An 18,709-nucleotide genomic window follows, 5' to 3' on the forward strand; every position below is an offset into this window, starting at 1 on the left:
AAGTGTGACTGTTCGCTACCAGACAGCTTAGAAACCTGCTGCTGCTGGAAGTTATTGGTTTGTTAGTCTGAGGTCAGCTGCAGCTGAGATTTTCTAAGCAACAAAAACAAAATATGTTTCTGTTGCTTAGTGTTGGTTGGAGCACTGGGACACTAGAGCCTTTTAAAGATGCTGTATATTTCACTGTGAGGAAAATTGGTCTCAGATCAACCGTTGTCTTTAGTTTTATGTACAGCCCAGGGCCGTGGCCTTTACTTTAAATTGTGTGTGGTCTCCCAGATGCATCACACAATAGCAAAAGTAGTTAGTTGTTGGATATTCCCTCAGCATACTGTGGCCATCTATTTATTTAACCAGGATTCTGCTGCAGACTTATCTTTATGTAAATGCAAGACATGTAAAAAGGAGCTGCTGGTTTCACTATCATCTACCTTTGCAACAGCTGAGTTTCAACAGCCCAGCTGAATTCTGAAAATAGTCTTGCATTGAATACCTAATGCAAATGCAAACTTTTCCTCACATGAGGGTGATAGTCCTGTTAGAGGAATGTAAGGAATTAGACATTCATTGGTTTGGTAGTCACATAGCTATAGCTGCCTGTAGCACCACCATGGCTGTCATATTTGATTACAGAAACATAAAACATGCATCAGCAGGCAGAACACTTAGTAACACTTAAAGCTAAAATTGAAACATTTTTTGTGAAGCTATTTCTGTAGTTACTATCTTACTAAATGGTTTGTGAAGTGCGGTTTAAACATAGGATACAGACCTATAATTACTTGTATCCCCAGTGTAAGCTGTGTGATAACAGCAGTAGTCTTGCAATAGACGTTTGCCTTAAACCTCCTGCATTTGTTCCTCTTCAGACACGTTATAGCCTCAGTCTGACCTTCATCGTTACCCTCTGGTTCTTCTATTCTAGGTTCAGATCATCTAATCCAGATGTTTCCCACGCCTCCCTCCCTGGAGCAGCACATCATGGGATACTCTCCTATGAACATGTGCAGCAAGGAGTACTGCACCATGGAGCCCAGCACGGGCATGACAACAGTGGAAGGCCCTTCAACTCTAGGAGGGCACTTCAAGATTGAGGTGGAGGAGAGCTTCTGTAGCCCTAAGCCATCTGAGATCAAGGTGGGTGTGAGACTTACAGCTGACTGACTCTGTAGGGAGGATTTACTGCCAGAAACTGTAGATGTCAAAGCTGGTGATTATTGGTGGATTTGGTTTTTAAAACAGATTCGGAATCAAGGGCCCATACCACAATGCAATCTGCTGGATACCAAGAGCAAGAACAGCAATCTTTTGTTGTGATGCACAGAATTTAGAATTTCTTGTCTGTCGTGCTTCAGAGGTCTCTTCTTGTAGAGTGATCTAAACGTGCAAAAACATCTACTAGAAAATGAGGAAAAATGATCTTTTTTAACAAAAATGTAACTGGCCCAGTATCAAAGTAATCTAGTGATGCAAATATTGCAAACGGGATCTGGCCAGCACCAGTATGTCCTGCCTGTGCATGCATCTGATTTCATTTTCTGCAGCACGTCCAAACAGAACATGCAAACTGTCAATACAATAACTGTGTATCAGGTAATATCTGAATGTGAAAAGAAGCTGCCGCAGGATTTGTTTGGGATGCTTGTGATTCATCTTTTGGGTGTTTGTTTGTGGCTACCCCGCCCCCAAAGGACCAGACACAGTGATGCCTTATTTTCTGTCCATTTTGCAGGACTATTCTTTTGTGTACAAGCCAGAGCTGTGTCAGCTATTTGTAGGCTGCTCCATGTTTGCCCCGCTGAAGACATTGCCCAGTCAGTGTCTCCCACCTATCAAAGTACCAGAGGACTGCATCTACCGACCCAGCTGGACCATGGGCAGGGACATGCTCAACCCCGTGCCTGTGATGACCTACCTTAACAAGGACAGGTATGCTGCTCTGTTTCTGTGATATTATTTGGATGTTTACCTTCAGGTGTGACTCTGTAGGTCTTTTTTTCTCTCTGTCTTTTGACAGTCAGTTGAACTAATTCAGATATGTCAGCCTGTTTGAAAGAATTGTTCTGATTCAGGGCTCTAGTTGAGTGTGGTGTGCGAGGAAGTGTGTACCCTGCTCTCTGTCTGTCCACACAGCCTCTGGTCTATCCCTGGACACCACCTTAGCAGTCAGCTCAATTTCCCATGCATGGCTGCCTCAGGCGGAGCAGGGATCCGAGTGTAAAATGCCTTCTTGGTTGAAGGCGAGGATTATAACCGCAGTGGTGAGATGGGCCCCCACAGCGGCTCCATGCCACCTAGCTGCTCATAGCAGCGTGCCGGCTATAGTAGATCTGTCAGTGCTGCTGTTGGCTACACACATGCAGCTCTGCTATTTTCCACACAAACATGGAAACTTATTTCTGACCGTTTGGTTTTTCTGCCTTTCTTCGGTCGACCCTCACATTAGCTTTGTGTTTGCTGATTGCTATCTAGGCTCTGTTGCTCCTCTTTTACAATGATGCACTTCTTATTTCAGTATTAACCAGTGTTACTTTACTTTGTGTGTTTGACTAATACATGCATATTGATAAACTGCATAACAAACCATGTAATTTTCTATAAATAATAAAAACCCTTTAAAGCAAATGACTGAACTGGACCAAACGCTAGTTGTTAAAGATACGAGACGCGTTGCTTTTTACTTACAGGAAGTGCTCTTTCTCAGCTGGAAAGGTTGACTGATTTTTTTTTTAAATTGTTTTTTCCACAAGAAGTCATTTTTTTAAAAGCAGAACTAATTGCATCTGCGGGGTTATACTGTCGCCTGATGATGCAGATCATTTAAGAACATTTCTCTCTCGAGTACACTGGAGCATGACTGCAGATGTAGAGCATAACAAGCAAAGAAGGTGGTCAGTGTTTTTGGTTTAAATATTTGAATAACTGTAACATTAGTAAGGTTTTGGTTTAAGTTATTGGAACGCTAAGTTGAGCCTGAGTGGGTAGACAGAGGTGTCTATAAGCACTTTGTATATTGTTGCTATGGTGCTGCCTTGCCATCTGCATCCCATGGCGACTGTGTCCCGGCTGGAGAGTGTTGTGCTGGGACTTCCTTCTAATGGGTCTGCGCCAGGAGCTGTTCCCCCGACATGCAGCTAGGGACACGATGTGCTCACCCACCCCCACCCTTCTCTGGCTCTCTCACACACTCTGTCTCCCTCTGCTTCCTCACAGTTGCTTGCAAACCCAAAAATGTCCTCACCTCAGAGGGACGCTTGCTGAAATGTTTATTGAATGTCTTCTCCCTCTGCTGCCTTTTTTTGTTTCGCAGTCTCTCCCTCCTGCATTCGTGTTCCCTCATGTGTAAACATGTGTCTGAACCCACTCTGCGTTCCTTATTGTACTGCCTTATTACTCAAATTGTCTTCGCAAATTCAGCAAGATAGGTGGATGGCAGTATGCTGTTATCTCAAGCGGTGTACTGAATGTTACTGATCTGGCACCCAAGAAGAACCATGTTTTGCATACAACTGTGTGGTGTCTCCCATATCTTTGCACCGCAGTTAGACCCTCTGTCCAGGGGACTCGTGTACGTGAGACGGATCTAATTTGTGTTCTTTAATTTCTCTGCGTTTCTCAGTAACATCCCCAGTGTGGGCAGCACCATGGACCAAGAGTACACCCCTCAAACCCAGACGCCTTTCATGATCAACAGCGCTCCACCAAGTAACAGTGGTGGCACCGGCATCCTGCCCTCACCCGCCACCCCCCGCTTCTCCGCCCCTACCCCACGTACGCCTCGCACCCCCCGCACGCCACGTGGCCCCTCCAGCGTCCAGGGTTCAATCAAGTACGAGAATTCTGACCTCTGCTCCCCAGCGGCGTCAACCCCCTCCACCTGCCGACCGCTGAATTCGGTGGAGCCGGCCACGGTACCCTCCATCCCCGAGGCCCACAGTCTCTACGTCACCCTCATCCTCTCCGAGACGGTCATGAACCTCTTCAAGGACTGCAACTTTGACAGCTGCTGCATCTGCGAGTGCAACATGAACATCAAAGGAGCGGATGCGGGCGTGTACCTGAGCGACCCGGTCAGCGAGGCCCAGAAACTTTGCAGCTGTGGCTTCAGCGCCGTGGTCAACAGGCGCTATGGGAACGGCTCGGGCCTCTTCCTGGAGGACGAGCTGGACATCATCGGCCGCGGCACGGACATCAGCAGAGAGGCAGAGAAGCGCTTCGAGGAGCTGCGGCTTTCCTCGCTGGAGAGAAATGGAGCCGGGAGAAGCGACCATATCTCGGACGAGCTGATTCTGCTCCTGCAGGATCAGTGCACAAACCCCTTTTCACCCATTTCAGTTCTGGAGCATGACGCAGTGACTCGGGGGCCAGGCGGGGCTCCTATACCCCCATGTGTACGGGTAGAGGAGAGGGACTACCGCAGCGACTGCTACATGGCCATGGAGCACGGCAGGCAGTTCATGGACAACATGTCAGGTGGCAAGGTGGACGAGGCGCTGGTCAAGAGCACCTGTCTGCACAACTGGGCCAAACAAAATGGTGAGGACGTAACGCCTTCAAGAACCTGCTTTTTTAATAGTTTTTGTTTTGAGAAACAAAATAATTGTTCTTTAAACACCATGTTTAAAGTCCATGGTTTGTTTCCCCCCCGTAATGTTGGTGTTGTGATGAATCTCTGTCTCCTGTGTTCACCTGTCCTCCAGCAGTGGACGTGAGTGCGCTGTGCTCTCAGGATGTGCTGCGGGTGCTGATGTCCCTGCAGCCCGTACTCCAGGATGCAATCCAGAAGAAAAGGACGGTGCGGTCATGGGGCGTTCAGGGTCCCCTCACCTGGCAGCAGTTCCACAAGATGGCTGGACGGGGCTCTTACGGTAAATCCCGTGTTAAACTCTGAGACCTCGCTGCTATTCACGCGACGCTATTAGCGATTGACTGTTTTCGTTTCCTGATACAGAAGATGAAGAGGTGTCAGACTGAGTAAAATCCCTGAATCTTGCTTGTCTGAGTGCAAAAGTGCTAACTGAAAAGAATTGCCGGTCAGATCCTTAGTTTGTAGCATAAGGATGATTAAGAAACGTTGTGGATGACGTTTGAATCTCGAGGGAGCAAAGCTCTGGAGACTGTCACATCAGTAGTGGGTGAAGCCCCTCTGCTGTGGTTCTGCTGGGAGGAGCTGTCACGTTGCTGGGTGACCTCACAGTGAAAGTTTGAATGTGACAGCTTACCAGTTAACTATTTTCACTCTTTGGTTTATTTCTTGTTGCTTTCGGCTTCTTTCCACCCACGCTTGGTTTTACCTTCACTCTTCTCCTGTTTCCCATCACCTCCACAGGCACAGACGAGTCCCCGGAGCCTCTACCCATCCCCACCTTCTTAGTGGGTTATGAGTATGACTTTGTGGTACTGTCTCCATTTGGTCTGCCCTACTGGGAGAAGCTGTTGCTGGATCCCTTCGGCTCCCAGCGGGACATCGGCTATCTGGTTGTTTGTCCTGACAACGAGGCTCTGCTCAGTGGTGCCAAGACCTTCTTCAGAGACCTCACCGCTGTTTATGAGGTAAGGATTAAATGTCCATACGATGCCCCTTTAGTTTGTCACCACACAACAACTACTCTCAGCACTTTCTTTAGCTAAATCAAACTAATGAAAGTAAATCTATGTATCATACTCTGTTTTTCACACGCCGCCATTATCCATTTTCCTCCAGTCATGTCGTCTGGGACAGCACCGGCCCATTTCCAAAGGCTACGCTGATGGCATCGTCCTTGTTGGTGGCAACGGAGCCAAGACCCCCGTGGATCAGCCAGTCAGTGATTGGTTCCTCAAGGCTGCCAGCAGCAACAGTGACACCTTCGCTAAGCTCAAACTCTATGCACAAGTGTGCCGCCACAACCTCGGTACGTTACGCTGACATTTCCTACCACGTGCTTGATTCTGTGTGGCTGCTGGTTGTTCTGGTGGATAATATGGTTCATTCAGCTCTTTGGTGCTGAATTTCCACCTTTTAACACCTCTTGATGTAGTTATTAATATATTGCTATGTGATAAAAAGGCTGGCTGGAGAACCTTGACTGCTTGAAAGCGAGCAGAGCTTCCAAAGAAGCGTGATCAGAGTAGGAGGATGTTGAAAAGTAGTAAATGGAGTATCTTTTTTTTTTTTCAGTCTGCTTTATCTTATTGATAAAAGTCCAACGATGTGCGCTCTTCTTTCCTGTGTTGTTTCTCGATGCAGCTCCATACCTCGCATCACAGGCATTAGACAGCTCTCTCCTTACGCAGCCCAGCCCCACACCCTCATCCAACCAGTCATCATCCACACAACTATCTAACTCCACCTCCAGCACAGCCAGCCAGCAGGCTTCAGTGAACGCCGCTGGCTCCACTGTTCCCAGCAGCAGCGGGCCCTCCAACAGCTCTGCGCCCTCCAACAACCTCGTGACATCGTCAGGCCAGACCGGCAGCACGATACCTGCCAAGCCCGGCTCCTTTCCCCCCTTTGGGAGCATGGGCGGCCAGGGCCAGGGAGGCGGCCCCCAGAGTGGACAGCTGGGACAGCAGGCTGGTACCCAGAATACCGGTGCCTCGGGGGACAACTCCAGCAGCCAAGCCCAGGGGCCCACAGAGCCCCCCGAGAGGTATTGTCAGAACACAAAAGCCCTCATACATCCAACAGAAAAGTATTAATACTAAACACTTTCATGCAAAAAAATAAAGTTTAGCATTTATGATCTAAAGCGAATAAGTTGGCTGAGCGTAAAATGAGTCCTTGTATTTTCTGTAGCACTTTGGAGCGAGAGAAGGTGGGAGTGCCCACGGATGGGGAGTCCCACGCTGTCACGTACCCACCTGCCATCGTTGTTTACATTGTGGACCCCTTTAGCTACGAGGAGGCGGACAGGGGCGCGGGGCCAGTGCCCGCACAATCCAGTGTGTGGACGCTGGGTCTGCTACGCTGCTACCTTGAGATGCTTCAGTCGCTGCCTCCACACATCCGCAATTCTGTTTCTGTACAAGTAAGTAGATTTCAAAGGAGAGGTCCTGCATGTTGTTTTGATTTCATTCTCATCGTGGGAACTGCAGTGTTGTTCCACAACCATAACATGTGTGCTACTTCCCACTTTTCATGTTGCATGTAAAGAAGCATTGGTAAAGAGTTTAGAGTTTGGTTACCTGTCATTTTAAAAACTTTGTGTCCCTTTCGTTCTCTTCTGTTAAACCTCAGATTATCCCATGCCAGTACCTGCTTCAGCCAGTGCGAGGTGAAGACCGTCATATCTACGCCCAGCACCTCAAATCGCTCGCATTCTCAGTGTTCACTCAGTGCAGACGGCCACTGCCCGCCTCCACCAACGTCAAATCACTGACCGGCTTCGGCCCGGGCTTGGCCATAGACACTGCACTGAAGAGCCCGGAGGTAAATGCAGCAAAAGCCAGGTTGTAGGCGTTGTCAAACTCACAGTGCTCTCTTTTGGTCCTGTGAGTTAGTGTTATTGTCCGGGTATCCTCCTTTCTCTGATCGATCGAGAGCAAAGAGAGGGTGGCACTCCGACCCCAGCAGCAGTGTTTCAGGCCAAACATGAACCTGACCTGATGTGGTCCAGCCTCGAGCCCCAGCTGTGTTGAGTGTGCAACCAGAAAGAAATAGTTTTCAGACTTAACCATCCCCAGAGGGTTTTTTTTTTTTTTTTTTTGAAACTGGAACCGGACCAAAGGAACTTGTAACCCTCTGCTCCTCCAGAGTTTTCTTTCCATTATGTGCTTGGCTAGCTCCCTGAGACCTTCATAATGGGATCTTGACTCCCAGTTTAGACAAAGGGGTGCTTTAGATCAGGACCTAATTCAGCTGACTTCCTTCCTCACAGCAATGCTACCTTTTCCTTTTATACACTGGAAAGCCTTGAAGTACCTTGGAGCAACAACTGGGATATGGGTGGGACAATGGGACAGACACATTAGCATATTTGTCCATAAATAATATGGGAAGTCAGCCAAGACAGAAGAGATCTAGTATTTATCCTTTGGTGCAGAAGAGGTGAAACATAAATCCTGAATCTTTTTTTCCATCTGCAGAGGCCAGAGTGTCTGCGTCTGTACACGCCGCCGTTCATCCTCGCACCTGTGAAGGACAAGCAGACAGAGCTGGGGGAGACGTTTGGAGAGGCCTCGCAGAAGTACAACGTGCTATTTGTAGGTTACTGTTTGTCCCACGACCAACGGTGGCTTCTGGCTACCTGCACTGACCTGTATGGGGAACTGCTGGAGACCTGCATCATCAACATAGATGTACCCCACAGGTAGGACTGCATCAGCGTTACAAACCTGCCATCTTCACAGTTTGGACCGTGGCATGTTTTTATGAAACAAAACCTGGCTGTTTAATATTACTCTACACAAGTGTTTAACCTCGATGTCACTCAGGGTGTCTGCTTCATATCTAATCTGCACGACGCTTAGCACTCAAATTTAGACAACAGGCAAGAGGTTCAGCTTAGAGCTGGGCGATATATCGAGTTTTTAAAACATATCGATATATTTTTATACGATATATAAGATGTGACAATATCCTTTATATCGATATAGTCTATGTTACGTTATAACTATAGTTGTGGAGCCGCAAGTTTGCCTCTCTTTCGTCCACTTTTGTCTCTACGCAACGTTACTCCGCCTCTCCTTCACTGAAGACAACTCCCCCTCCTCCCCCATTGCTTCACGTGCAGGCAGCGACAAGATGGACACGGCAAATCTCCGTTAACGAGTTACTGCGCATCGACCCGTGCGTGGGGCTGGACGGCGTCAACGTGTTAACGAGCTAACCATGCTAACGAGCTAACCATGCTAACGAGCTAACCATGCTAACGAGCTAACCGCGCTAACCCTAAAATCCTTGCATTTTCTCAAAAGTTGACAGCGCGCCTTATGTATGAATTCTGGTTGTGTTTGATGGCCGTGAACCGATTTTATGTGGTACACAGCGCTCAGCAATCTGTCAAAAATGTTTGAGTACGACTTTGGTAAGCTACGGAGCTGCACCGCTTGATAGTTTGTCGGCGCATTACGGCTACCGAGGAGCCTCGCGGAGTGATACGTACTGTGCTTCAACGTAATATTACCCTACTGTGTATAAGGACCATAAATGGCACCTGTTCAGAGACGTGGTTACGAAGAGGATTTCAAACTCAATGCTGTCAGTCACAGAGTAGAAGTTGGGAACAGAGCAGCTGTGAAATCTGTCTTTGTTATTGTGCTCAGCGTCTTTTAGTTTACATTTTGACTGCACAATTGTGAGCTCTTTGTTATGCACAAAAACAACATTGTTTTCTTTTATTTATGGAGCATTATTATTTAATAAATGCTCATAATTTATTTTTGAGTAAATTTTATGTACATCTGCTCTATGTTAATAAAAGTGCCTGTGTGACATCTGGGACACAGCTTTGACTAAGAACTCTCTTTTTGTTCTTACTTTATGGCTTTTAAAAAAAAAAATATCGAGATATATATCTTATATCGCCGTCCAGCTAAAAAATATCGAGATATGAATTTTGGGTCATATCGCCCAGCCCTAGTTCAGCTTATCCTGCATTGAACCCCTGCTGAGTGGCTAACGCGAGGTTTTGACGTGTTTGTGCTGTGTGTGTTCTGCAGGGCACGGAGGAAAAAGGGGTCAGTTCGGCGTCTCGGCTTACAGAAACTGTGGGATTGGTGTTTGGGACTCGTGCAGATGACATCCCTTCCCTGGAGGGTGGTGATTGGCCGACTAGGCAGGATCGGGCACGGAGAGTTGAAAGGTAAGGAGGACAGTCGTGCTGATTCATTCATTCATTTATTTATTTATTTTTAAAGTTTGCCGAGGCCAAAAACCAGATTGTCGAGCACTGAAGTGTTTTCGTACCAGTGTACGATTCACTCAGTCTCCCCTTTGTCTCGCCTCTGTGTCCCAGACTGGAGCATTCTGTTGAACAGGAGAAACCTGCAGTCGCTGAGTCGACGTCTGAAGGACATGTGCCGAATGTGTGGCATCTCTGCCTCGGACACCCCCAGCATCCTCAGCGTGTGCTTGGTTGCCATGGAGCCACAGGGATCCTTTATCATCATGCCAGGTACAACGTGTGCGCTTGACAAAGATTCTAAATAAACGTACTGATTTAATGTACACGTCGTATCTGAGTGACAGTACTTCACCCAGAGAGGCAACGCTGGTGTGTGTGTGTGTGTGTGTGTGTGTGTGTGTGTGTGTGTGGCATGATGGATGGTAGGAGCGTATCACAATGCCCCCCCCTTCCCTTCCCCGTCCAGGGCGGATTGATGGCAGGGAAGATTGTGTACCTTTCGCTCATAAAGCACTACCTCTCAAATACTCATTGATCTCAATGCAGTGTGATGGAGAGCCAGATCAATGGGTTTATTTTGGGAAACGAGTAGGGGGGGATTGTCAGTGCATCATGCTGGGATTCTGTTGAGCTATGCCAAGCTGAGGACATCTCCTTTCTAAAAACCCCTTCAAGCTGAAAGAGATTAGCGAGGCTGTGTTAGCCTCAGATGACTATGACTAAGGGGGTTGGCACTAAATGTAACAGCTGTTCTGACATTCAGAATCTACTTTCCTCCGTGGTGTGTATATATGTGAGGACGCTTTAAAATACGCTTTGAAAACCTAATACTGTGATTTTTAGCTGCAAAAATTAACACATATGAATATTTAATCAGTTAATTCTTTCAATTTTGAATGCCGTAGCTGTGTTAATCAGTTAAAGCTCTAACTCGGCTTTTCTGTTAACATAGTCACGGTGAAATTAAATCACTTTTAACGATTGGGATGGGATGAATTTGCTCAGCGAGCACCAGTTTAATCACTTTACTTGTACTAGACAAAAGGATTGTGAATGGATTCTTGTTCATATTGTGTGTCTTCACTGACCCTTTCTCTCTCCTCTGTGCGTCCTCTCAGACTCGGTGTCGACGGGCTCGGTGTTTGGCCGCAGCACCACCTTAAACATGCAGACATCGCAGCTTAGCACGCCGCAGGACACTTCCTGCACCCACATCCTGGTCTTCCCCACCTCTGCCATCGTCCAGGTCGCCAGCTGCAATTACACCAACATCGACACCAACATCGACATTCTCAATCCCACCACTGGTCAGTCGTTCTCCTTTATCTGTCTTTCACTCAGCAGCTGTTTCTTGTTTGTCTCACAGCAACCCCCCCCCGTTCAGTGCAGTTTGTTTCCAAATCCTCCCTGTTTACTTTTCTAGTCTGTTAAGAATGAATAGTAGTCATGGTTGCATACATGCTTTCTGCATCTATGGCACCCTCAGGGGTCTTCAGCTCATTTCTTTTGCGAAAAATACATTTGTTGGCAGAAAAAGAAGCTATATTTACAGTCACAATTTGCATTACAGTAAGTGGCACACTCACCCTCCAATCGCAGATCCTATTGAGCTGTTCTCTTCTCCACAGATGGCTCTGATGCTATCGGGATCTTGGCCCTGCTCGACCAGGAGAACGATTTAGTGGATCCAGACATCATCAACATCTCACCTACCACCTCCCCGGTGCACTCCCCTGGCTCTCATTACCACCACGGAGGTGATGGCAGCAAGGTACAACATGTACATAACGCACACACACGCTGTGCAACATGACGCTTAGAAAGCAAAAAGTTTATCTCGAGTTTCCACCTCGTTGCAGGGTCAGAGTACCGATCGTATGGAGTCCCACGAAGAAGTTCCTAACCTCCTGCAGCAGCCTCTGGCACTCGGCTACTTCGTCTCCACGGCCAAAGCCGGCCCACTACCCGACTGGTTCTGGTCAGCCTGTCCGCAGGCTCAGAACCAGTGCCCACTCTTTCTCAAGGTACTACTTAAGGATACTCCTGCATCTTTACTGGGGCTGTTCAATATGATGATATACATCTGATGACGATATGAAAACATTGTTTCATGTCACGCTATCGTTTGTTTCGTGGTGTCGCAAAATAAACTATTTATGGCAATATTGTATTTTTATTTATTTTATTTTGAAGCAGCCATATTAATTTTTTTAAGTTCTCTCTTTCTCTTATATTTAAAATAACCACACTACGGATGGACAAGTCACTGTTTTTATGTGTTGTCATTAGCAACAACGACGGTAAACCCAGCGTCTGCTTGTTTATTTTCCACATAAACCTTTCACAATAAAGCTCAAGATGCTGTTGAGATTTTTCAAAATAAACTAAAATGATGACAAACAGAAGGACCAGTCAAAACAAATCCAGCACCTTATTCCTAAAGGAGGGGCTGCCTCTGTAGCACGGACATGGGTTGGTTATGAAAAGTCTGACACGAACCAGAAAACTGTAATTATGCAGGAAGCCGGCCCCCACCTCAGACTCCACACGACAAACGTCTTCTACCACCTACGCAGCGATCACGTGAAAGAGTGTGGAGAGAGTTTACAGACGAGAAGCAAAAAAGAGCCGTCAGGTGCTCCAAATAAGCCTCAGACTCAAACGTTAGAGCGCGCTTTTCCCTGCAGCACGCCACCTAATAAATACAAAGAATACAGCGACCTTACAACTTATGTCTAAAATTTATCGTTTCATGCATCTGTCAAAACACTCGACTCCAGGTGCACGACACCCAGCTGGAAACTCTTCACGCAAGTCGAGCTGCCCGAGATTCACAGAATTTTCAGAAAGTGTAACATTTTTGTGATTTGTATTGTTGTCGGGCTGATAGATGTCTTATATCGGGATATGAGATGTTGGTCATATCGCACAGCCCTACTAGTGAATTTAAGGAGCCGTCCTGAACATTATCACCCAAAGCCCAACACCAGTGTCCTGTGTGGGTTGCAACCCTGACCTTTTTTCTTACCTGTCGGGTGTTCTACTAAAATGCACTGACACTTTTTTACGACAGAGCTCTGCGTGGCCGTTATAAACAGTGCTGGTTGTTAATCCCGGGCTCAGCTGATAGCTCTGACCGCTCTGGCATAGACTTGGTTCACCACCCCAATAAACCACAGCTATGTCGGAAATGCAGTAAATTTGTAAGGCTGGTGAAGAATGTTGCTGCTTGAGCAAGTGTGATTGAAGCCTTGTGCGTAATTGCACACAATCAAAGTGTGTTGTACTTATAATAAGGTCGTTTTGTTTTGTTTGCCTTTTTATCCATTGCTTCTGGAATTGGCTGCAGACTCACTGCTGCTACCCTTCTGCTGTGAAAAGAGCTGTCATTATTTAAATGACATGTAATGAAAGGTTGATAACTTCATTATAATGCCTCTGACGCCACCTCTTCCCCCCCGTGCTTCCTCTCAGGCCTCTTTGCACCTCCATGTGTCTTCAGTGCAATCAGATGAACTGCTGCACAGCAAACACTCCCACCCCCTCGACTCCAATCAGACCTCAGATGTACTCAGGTAAACAACACCAGCACACACTCTGCATCAGGTCGAGTGCACAAATTACTATTACCACCCTGCTGACTGTTTCCAGGGTGAGTTTTCTATTTGTAGCCGATTTCAGACTGACGCTGGTTTGTGCACAATGCTGGTAAAAGTTGCCGCATGTTTTAATGTTCATCGATTGAACGTTGAAGCGTAACCGTTTTGTATGCCTGTGTTCCTCGGCAGATTTGTGCTGGAGCAGTACAACGCCCTCTCCTGGCTGACATGTGACCCGGCTACGCAAGACCGACGATCGTGTCTACCAATTCACTTTGTGGTGCTCAACCAGATGTACAACTTCATCATGAACATGTTGTAAACATCAGGCTGTTACAGGAAGAAGGCGGCGGGGGGTCATAATGAGTGAAAACCAGTGTACGGAGCTGGATCCTGCACCAAGATGGGATCAGATGGTTTTCCAAGCCTAGCCAGTCCTTCTCCACCACGCCGCCGCCCCCCCCCCCCCCCCCCCCCCTCCCCCGTGAGACTGGATATTCTGTCCCTGTGATTTAAAGACATGCACGTAGAGACAAGGGAATAAAAAAGATGGGAAACTAGAAGCTGAATTGCATTCAATGAACGTGAAAGAATGACAGATTGGTTGTCATGATATGTAGCATGGCAGCACAGTCACTGGCCAGTCTGTATCGATGAGACAAGTTTATCTGTAAAATTATTGGAAGAAAAGGGACATATTTGATCAAGGAAAAAACCCAAGAATGGATCTTTGGTTTTAAGACATGAAATTCCTTTTTATTCCTTTGGATGTAATTGTATCCAAACAAAATGCCTGCATTTATCTTATTTATTGTAAGTTTTTAAATGTATAATTTGTCTTATTTCTTAACCTCTTTTATATATAAAAAATGGAGAAGGTTTATATCACCTTCCTGCTTTAAAGCAATTGGTCTAAGATATATGTAATCGTCTTAATAAAAACACCAGAGGAAAAAATCCCATAAAAATGAAAGTCCCAGTAGGTTGCTTTTAGAGTATTATTTTTTGTAATGGAGACAGAATATTTGTATTGTCACAATGTACAGAAGAATTAGAGTGGAGAACTATGTTTCATGCCTTTGAGCGTGAAGACCTTACAGCAAAGCTGTAGCTACAGAGGACTTGTACAGCAATGAACTTCACTGTGTTCAAATAAAGAGGTACATTGTTGTATATAGTATTTTATACCACACATTTAGACACAAAAACCAAACGGCAATATATATAAAATAATTCTATATGAATGCCATGCCAGCAGTCGGTGGTGTGGCTTCTGTTTTAGGAATAAAGTGCGTCAACTTATTTTCCTGTGCTTGTGTTTATTGCCTGGGGGAGGGGGCTGTGATGTGCAATTGGACAAGGACACCAATAGTGCAGCGGAGTGACAACTATTGGCATCTCTTGGAAGTAGCTGACCTCAGGTTTAATCTTATTTCTTTTTTTAATCCGTTTATTTTTCTTCGAGAAGAAAATGAAAGCAAGACCGTGAGAAGAGACATGCAGTGTCCTTTTCAGCACATCCCTTTATTGTAGCGCGCCTCTCCGTACTCCCATTGGCTGAGGTCTGCCTCCTGGCACCACTTCTGATTGGTTATGGACACATTTAGACCAGTCCCATTTCAGTGTGAAAGTAAATGTGTGGTGTAAATGAACCTGTTATGGATGGCTGCCCGTTGGACATGCAAAGACAAACATGTTCTGTCTGGATGTTTCCTCCATCTACTGATGTTGCTCTTTATCTTTCATATTAGCCAGCGTCTGTTGGCTTGGAAAATTTGACCATTAAAATGTATTTGGTCTTATTTTGAGTGTAGATAAATACATTCAATATTTAATAAACCTATGAAAGTTTATTTTGCCATGTTTTCTTTTTTGGAAAATCATGGTTGTTTGCAGTAACCATCTGCGTCTAATATACAATATCTCTGCAAGCTTGTTACCACACTATTCACATGTGGGAAAAGGCATTGGAATAACCACGCAGAGCCATTTGAGTGGGATATCTTGCTTGTAAATGGCTGAGTTGCCCCTGGGTGGCATGTAGTAGCAGCTGGCAGTTCATTCTTTTGATAATTTTCTGCATTTCTTCTCGCTGTCAGCGACAGGGGGATAAACGGGTCCTGCTCTCCGTTTTCCTTCCTCACCAACTGCTGTCTGTATATTCTTCAAAATGTGGAATTTATACTGACACCAGAAACTGTTTGGGTAAGTACAAATCAAGATTAAATGGAGTTAGAAATGGGCAGGAATCTAAAAGCCCTAATATCTCATCATAAGCGGTATTTGCAAAACATTAGTGTAATCAAAATACCACATATTATTATTTTTTAACATTTCCACCAGTCTGGCATAAGCTAGAATAAACAGTTTCCATTGTTGTCTGTCCGTTATAACATAGTCAAACTATAAAAAATCAAAGCGTGTGTAATCTAGCTGTAACTATGAAAGAATCCCCATCATATACACGCGCCTATGATCAGAGAGCTCGCAGCACGCGCAGGCTGGAGTAGTCTTTGTTCGGTCATTGCTGCTTCACGGCACCGACGACATTAGTGCTTTTGCTTTCACAGTACCCACGGTGTTCCCTGTGGGTAACGATGAGATTTAGGGTATCTATAATGGAGTGAAAGTGCCAAACAACGGCAAAGACGTTTCCATAAACGTGCCGGTGTTGTGCCAAAAAGTGATTGCCTGCCAAAAAGTGATTTCCAATGTTTCCGTGTATTTTTTATGTGTAATTGTAACCGGTGTGATTCTGCGTTGTGTCTGATAAAAAAAAGTAAAAGAAAGAAAGACCTCCAAGTAAATAATTTGCCCACTCCAGCTCCTCTCCCACAGGGGAATTGTAGAAAAAGGGGGCTGGCATTTATTTTTACATTAAACATAAAATATGCATTTACACGTAACATATTTGACATAAGATAAAACAAAAACAACATGAAATCTGACATACCTGATAAAAAAAGTAAAAGAAAGAAAGACCTCCAAGTAAATAATTTGCCCACTCCAGCTCCTCTCCCACAGGGGAATTGTAGAAAAAGGGGAGAGGCAAAAGGGGTACACTGTATTTATAGTATTGCACCAAAGAAGAAGAAAAGAATGAGGAGGGGCTCTAACTGATAATGAACACAACTACAGGCTTGGAGGTCCTAAAAGTCAGGTATAAAAGGAGAAGTTTGGGGGTTTAGAACACATTTTGTGTAATTATAACAATGTTATTTATGACTCTGTTACATTCACCCCCCAAGAATTACACAAAATCCTAAAGGGTACACCAAAAAAAAATATAAACCCACAATAACAGATACAGTGGCCTCAAACAAATTCACATCGCATATACAATGAATTAGATCAGCAACATAGCTTCCTCCAAGGAGGATAAGAGACCTGAGACCTGCTCGGCGCCTAGCAAGATCCCAGGACTTTCTATAGACAAAATGAGGTGCCATTTACACCACACAAAACAGGCCATAATATCTATGGGCGTCACTATCAGACTGCACAGACTGACAAAATACAATGAACTCTGTGCCTGTATTATTCTTTTCCAAAAACAATAGCAATGAAAAACATACAGAAATAAGCAAATTCACACATCAATAACCGCTGCTTGAACAGGTTCAACACCAAGGAGTGTTTCAAGTTGAGCCATTGATTCAATCAAGCGACGAACTGGTTTAATGATTCTACCAAAACGTGTGGTAAGTCCTTGATCCACGTCCACATTTTTGGGTTCAAGAGAATGAAAAGTGTGGGACGGGAAAGCAGCAGGGGAGCCTGGGGAGGCTCCATCACCAGCCAGCCCACCAAGATCAGAAACACCCATTATGGGAGGGGTCCCATGAACGCCATCTTCGACCGGGTCAGCGGCAGATTGCTGATGGATCCATGATAGTGTGCGGTCATCACACTCGCCAATGCTGGAGACGGAATCCACAGTCCAGGTGGCAGGAGGTACAGCTCCTGTGCCCCCAAAAGATGTCACAGACCCATCCAGGTCAGACTCAGCGGGGCCACTGACAACGCTCACAGCAGGATGTGCAGCATCGTCATTCAGTGTTGTGTCCAAGGGCAAAAAGTTAACTTGAAGGAGCAGGTTGCGATGCACCACACGCTCATGACCTTCTTTGTCTCTGATACGGCAGATGTGAAGAGCAGGATCCAAGTCAACTACCGTGTACACAACAGGTTCCCATTTGTCAGAGAGCTTCCTTTTTCCTCTGACTCCCTTGTTTGCCAACAACACCTGGTCCCCTAGTGAAAGAGGCAGACCCTTCACTTTTCTGTTGTACTGGTCAGACTGGTGTCTCTGCTCCATTGTGCTGTGTTCCTGGGCTCGGAGCATGGCAGAGCGCAGGTCATCCATCAGTGACTTGACATAGGTATCATAGTCACAAATGGTGTCATCATGAAGGACATCCCGAAACATGAGGTCAACTGGCAACCTTGGCACCCTCCCAAACATCAGGTAGAATGGCGCAAAGCCGGTGGTCTCGTGTGCCGTACAGTTATACACAAACGTCATGGACTGTATCATCTGCGGCCATTTCTGCTTACATCTGGGGGGGAGGGACCGTAACATGTTTCCAAGGGTGCGATTAAATCTCTCTGTGGTACCATTACCCATGGGGTGGTATGGTGAAGTGTGGGATTTGGCAACGCCACCCAAAACCAGAAGCTCTGCAAGCAGCTCACTCTCAAAACTAGCTCCCTGGTCAGAGTGAATGCGCTGAGGGAAGCCATACACACAGAAGAATCCATCCCAGAGCTTTTTAGCGACTCTCTTAGCTGTCTGATCCTGGCATTGGAATGCATGTGCTAATTTTGTGAAGTGGTCAGTAATCACAAGGACATCCACAGACTTGTTGTTGCTGTCCTCAGCTGACCAGAAGTCAATGCACACAAGTTCCAGTGGAGCACAGGTCTTAATGCTTTCCAACGGGGCCCTAGCTGCTGGCTCTGGGGTCTTGCTGAGAACACACCTGCGGCAATTTCTCACATGACCGCGCACATCCTTCTCCATATCATACCAGAAAAAACGCTGACGAGCCAAGGAGAGTGTGCGAGGTTGACCTTGATGACCAGCATTGTCGTGTATGCCAGACAGCACCACTTGTTTTAGGGAGTCAGGTACCACAAACTGGAATCTCTTGTGTTTGGTCAGTGGGTCCCTCACGACTCTGTAGAGGACACCATTGAGGAATGTGAGCTTATCCCATTGTTTCAGGAGCCGCAACGTATGTTGGTTCTCATGACAGCGCTCACGTCTGGAGGGTCTGCGCT

The 18,709-nt window shown here is 46.0% G+C and overlaps 1 protein-coding gene across 1 annotated transcript in view; it reads left to right on the forward strand.

Annotated features, from left to right (window-relative positions):
• Positions 1-14,147, forward strand: part of med13a (mediator complex subunit 13a) — a 70,642-nt gene extending 56,495 nt beyond the window's left edge. The window contains exons 14-30 of the mRNA XM_085364256.1: positions 926-1,137; positions 1,733-1,929; positions 3,620-4,536; positions 4,701-4,868; positions 5,330-5,553; positions 5,705-5,894; positions 6,230-6,632; positions 6,779-7,010; positions 7,220-7,411; positions 8,068-8,291; positions 9,643-9,785; positions 9,939-10,097; positions 10,946-11,134; positions 11,456-11,598; positions 11,687-11,851; positions 13,302-13,402; positions 13,616-14,147. Coding sequence (XP_085220382.1) covers positions 926-1,137; positions 1,733-1,929; positions 3,620-4,536; positions 4,701-4,868; positions 5,330-5,553; positions 5,705-5,894; positions 6,230-6,632; positions 6,779-7,010; positions 7,220-7,411; positions 8,068-8,291; positions 9,643-9,785; positions 9,939-10,097; positions 10,946-11,134; positions 11,456-11,598; positions 11,687-11,851; positions 13,302-13,402; positions 13,616-13,748 — 3,992 coding nt within the window. The 3' untranslated portion in view covers positions 13,749-14,147. The remainder of the gene's footprint in view (positions 1-925; positions 1,138-1,732; positions 1,930-3,619; positions 4,537-4,700; positions 4,869-5,329; positions 5,554-5,704; positions 5,895-6,229; positions 6,633-6,778; positions 7,011-7,219; positions 7,412-8,067; positions 8,292-9,642; positions 9,786-9,938; positions 10,098-10,945; positions 11,135-11,455; positions 11,599-11,686; positions 11,852-13,301; positions 13,403-13,615) is intronic.
• The last annotated feature ends 4,562 nt before the right edge of the window (positions 14,148-18,709 follow it).

The sequence above is a fragment of the Diplotaxodon limnothrissa genome, linkage group LG10 (assembly GCF_057381915.1).
Source record: "Diplotaxodon limnothrissa isolate DT_005_m linkage group LG10, D_limnothrissa_male_GT1.1, whole genome shotgun sequence".
Lineage (NCBI taxonomy): Eukaryota > Metazoa > Chordata > Actinopteri > Cichliformes > Cichlidae > Diplotaxodon > Diplotaxodon limnothrissa.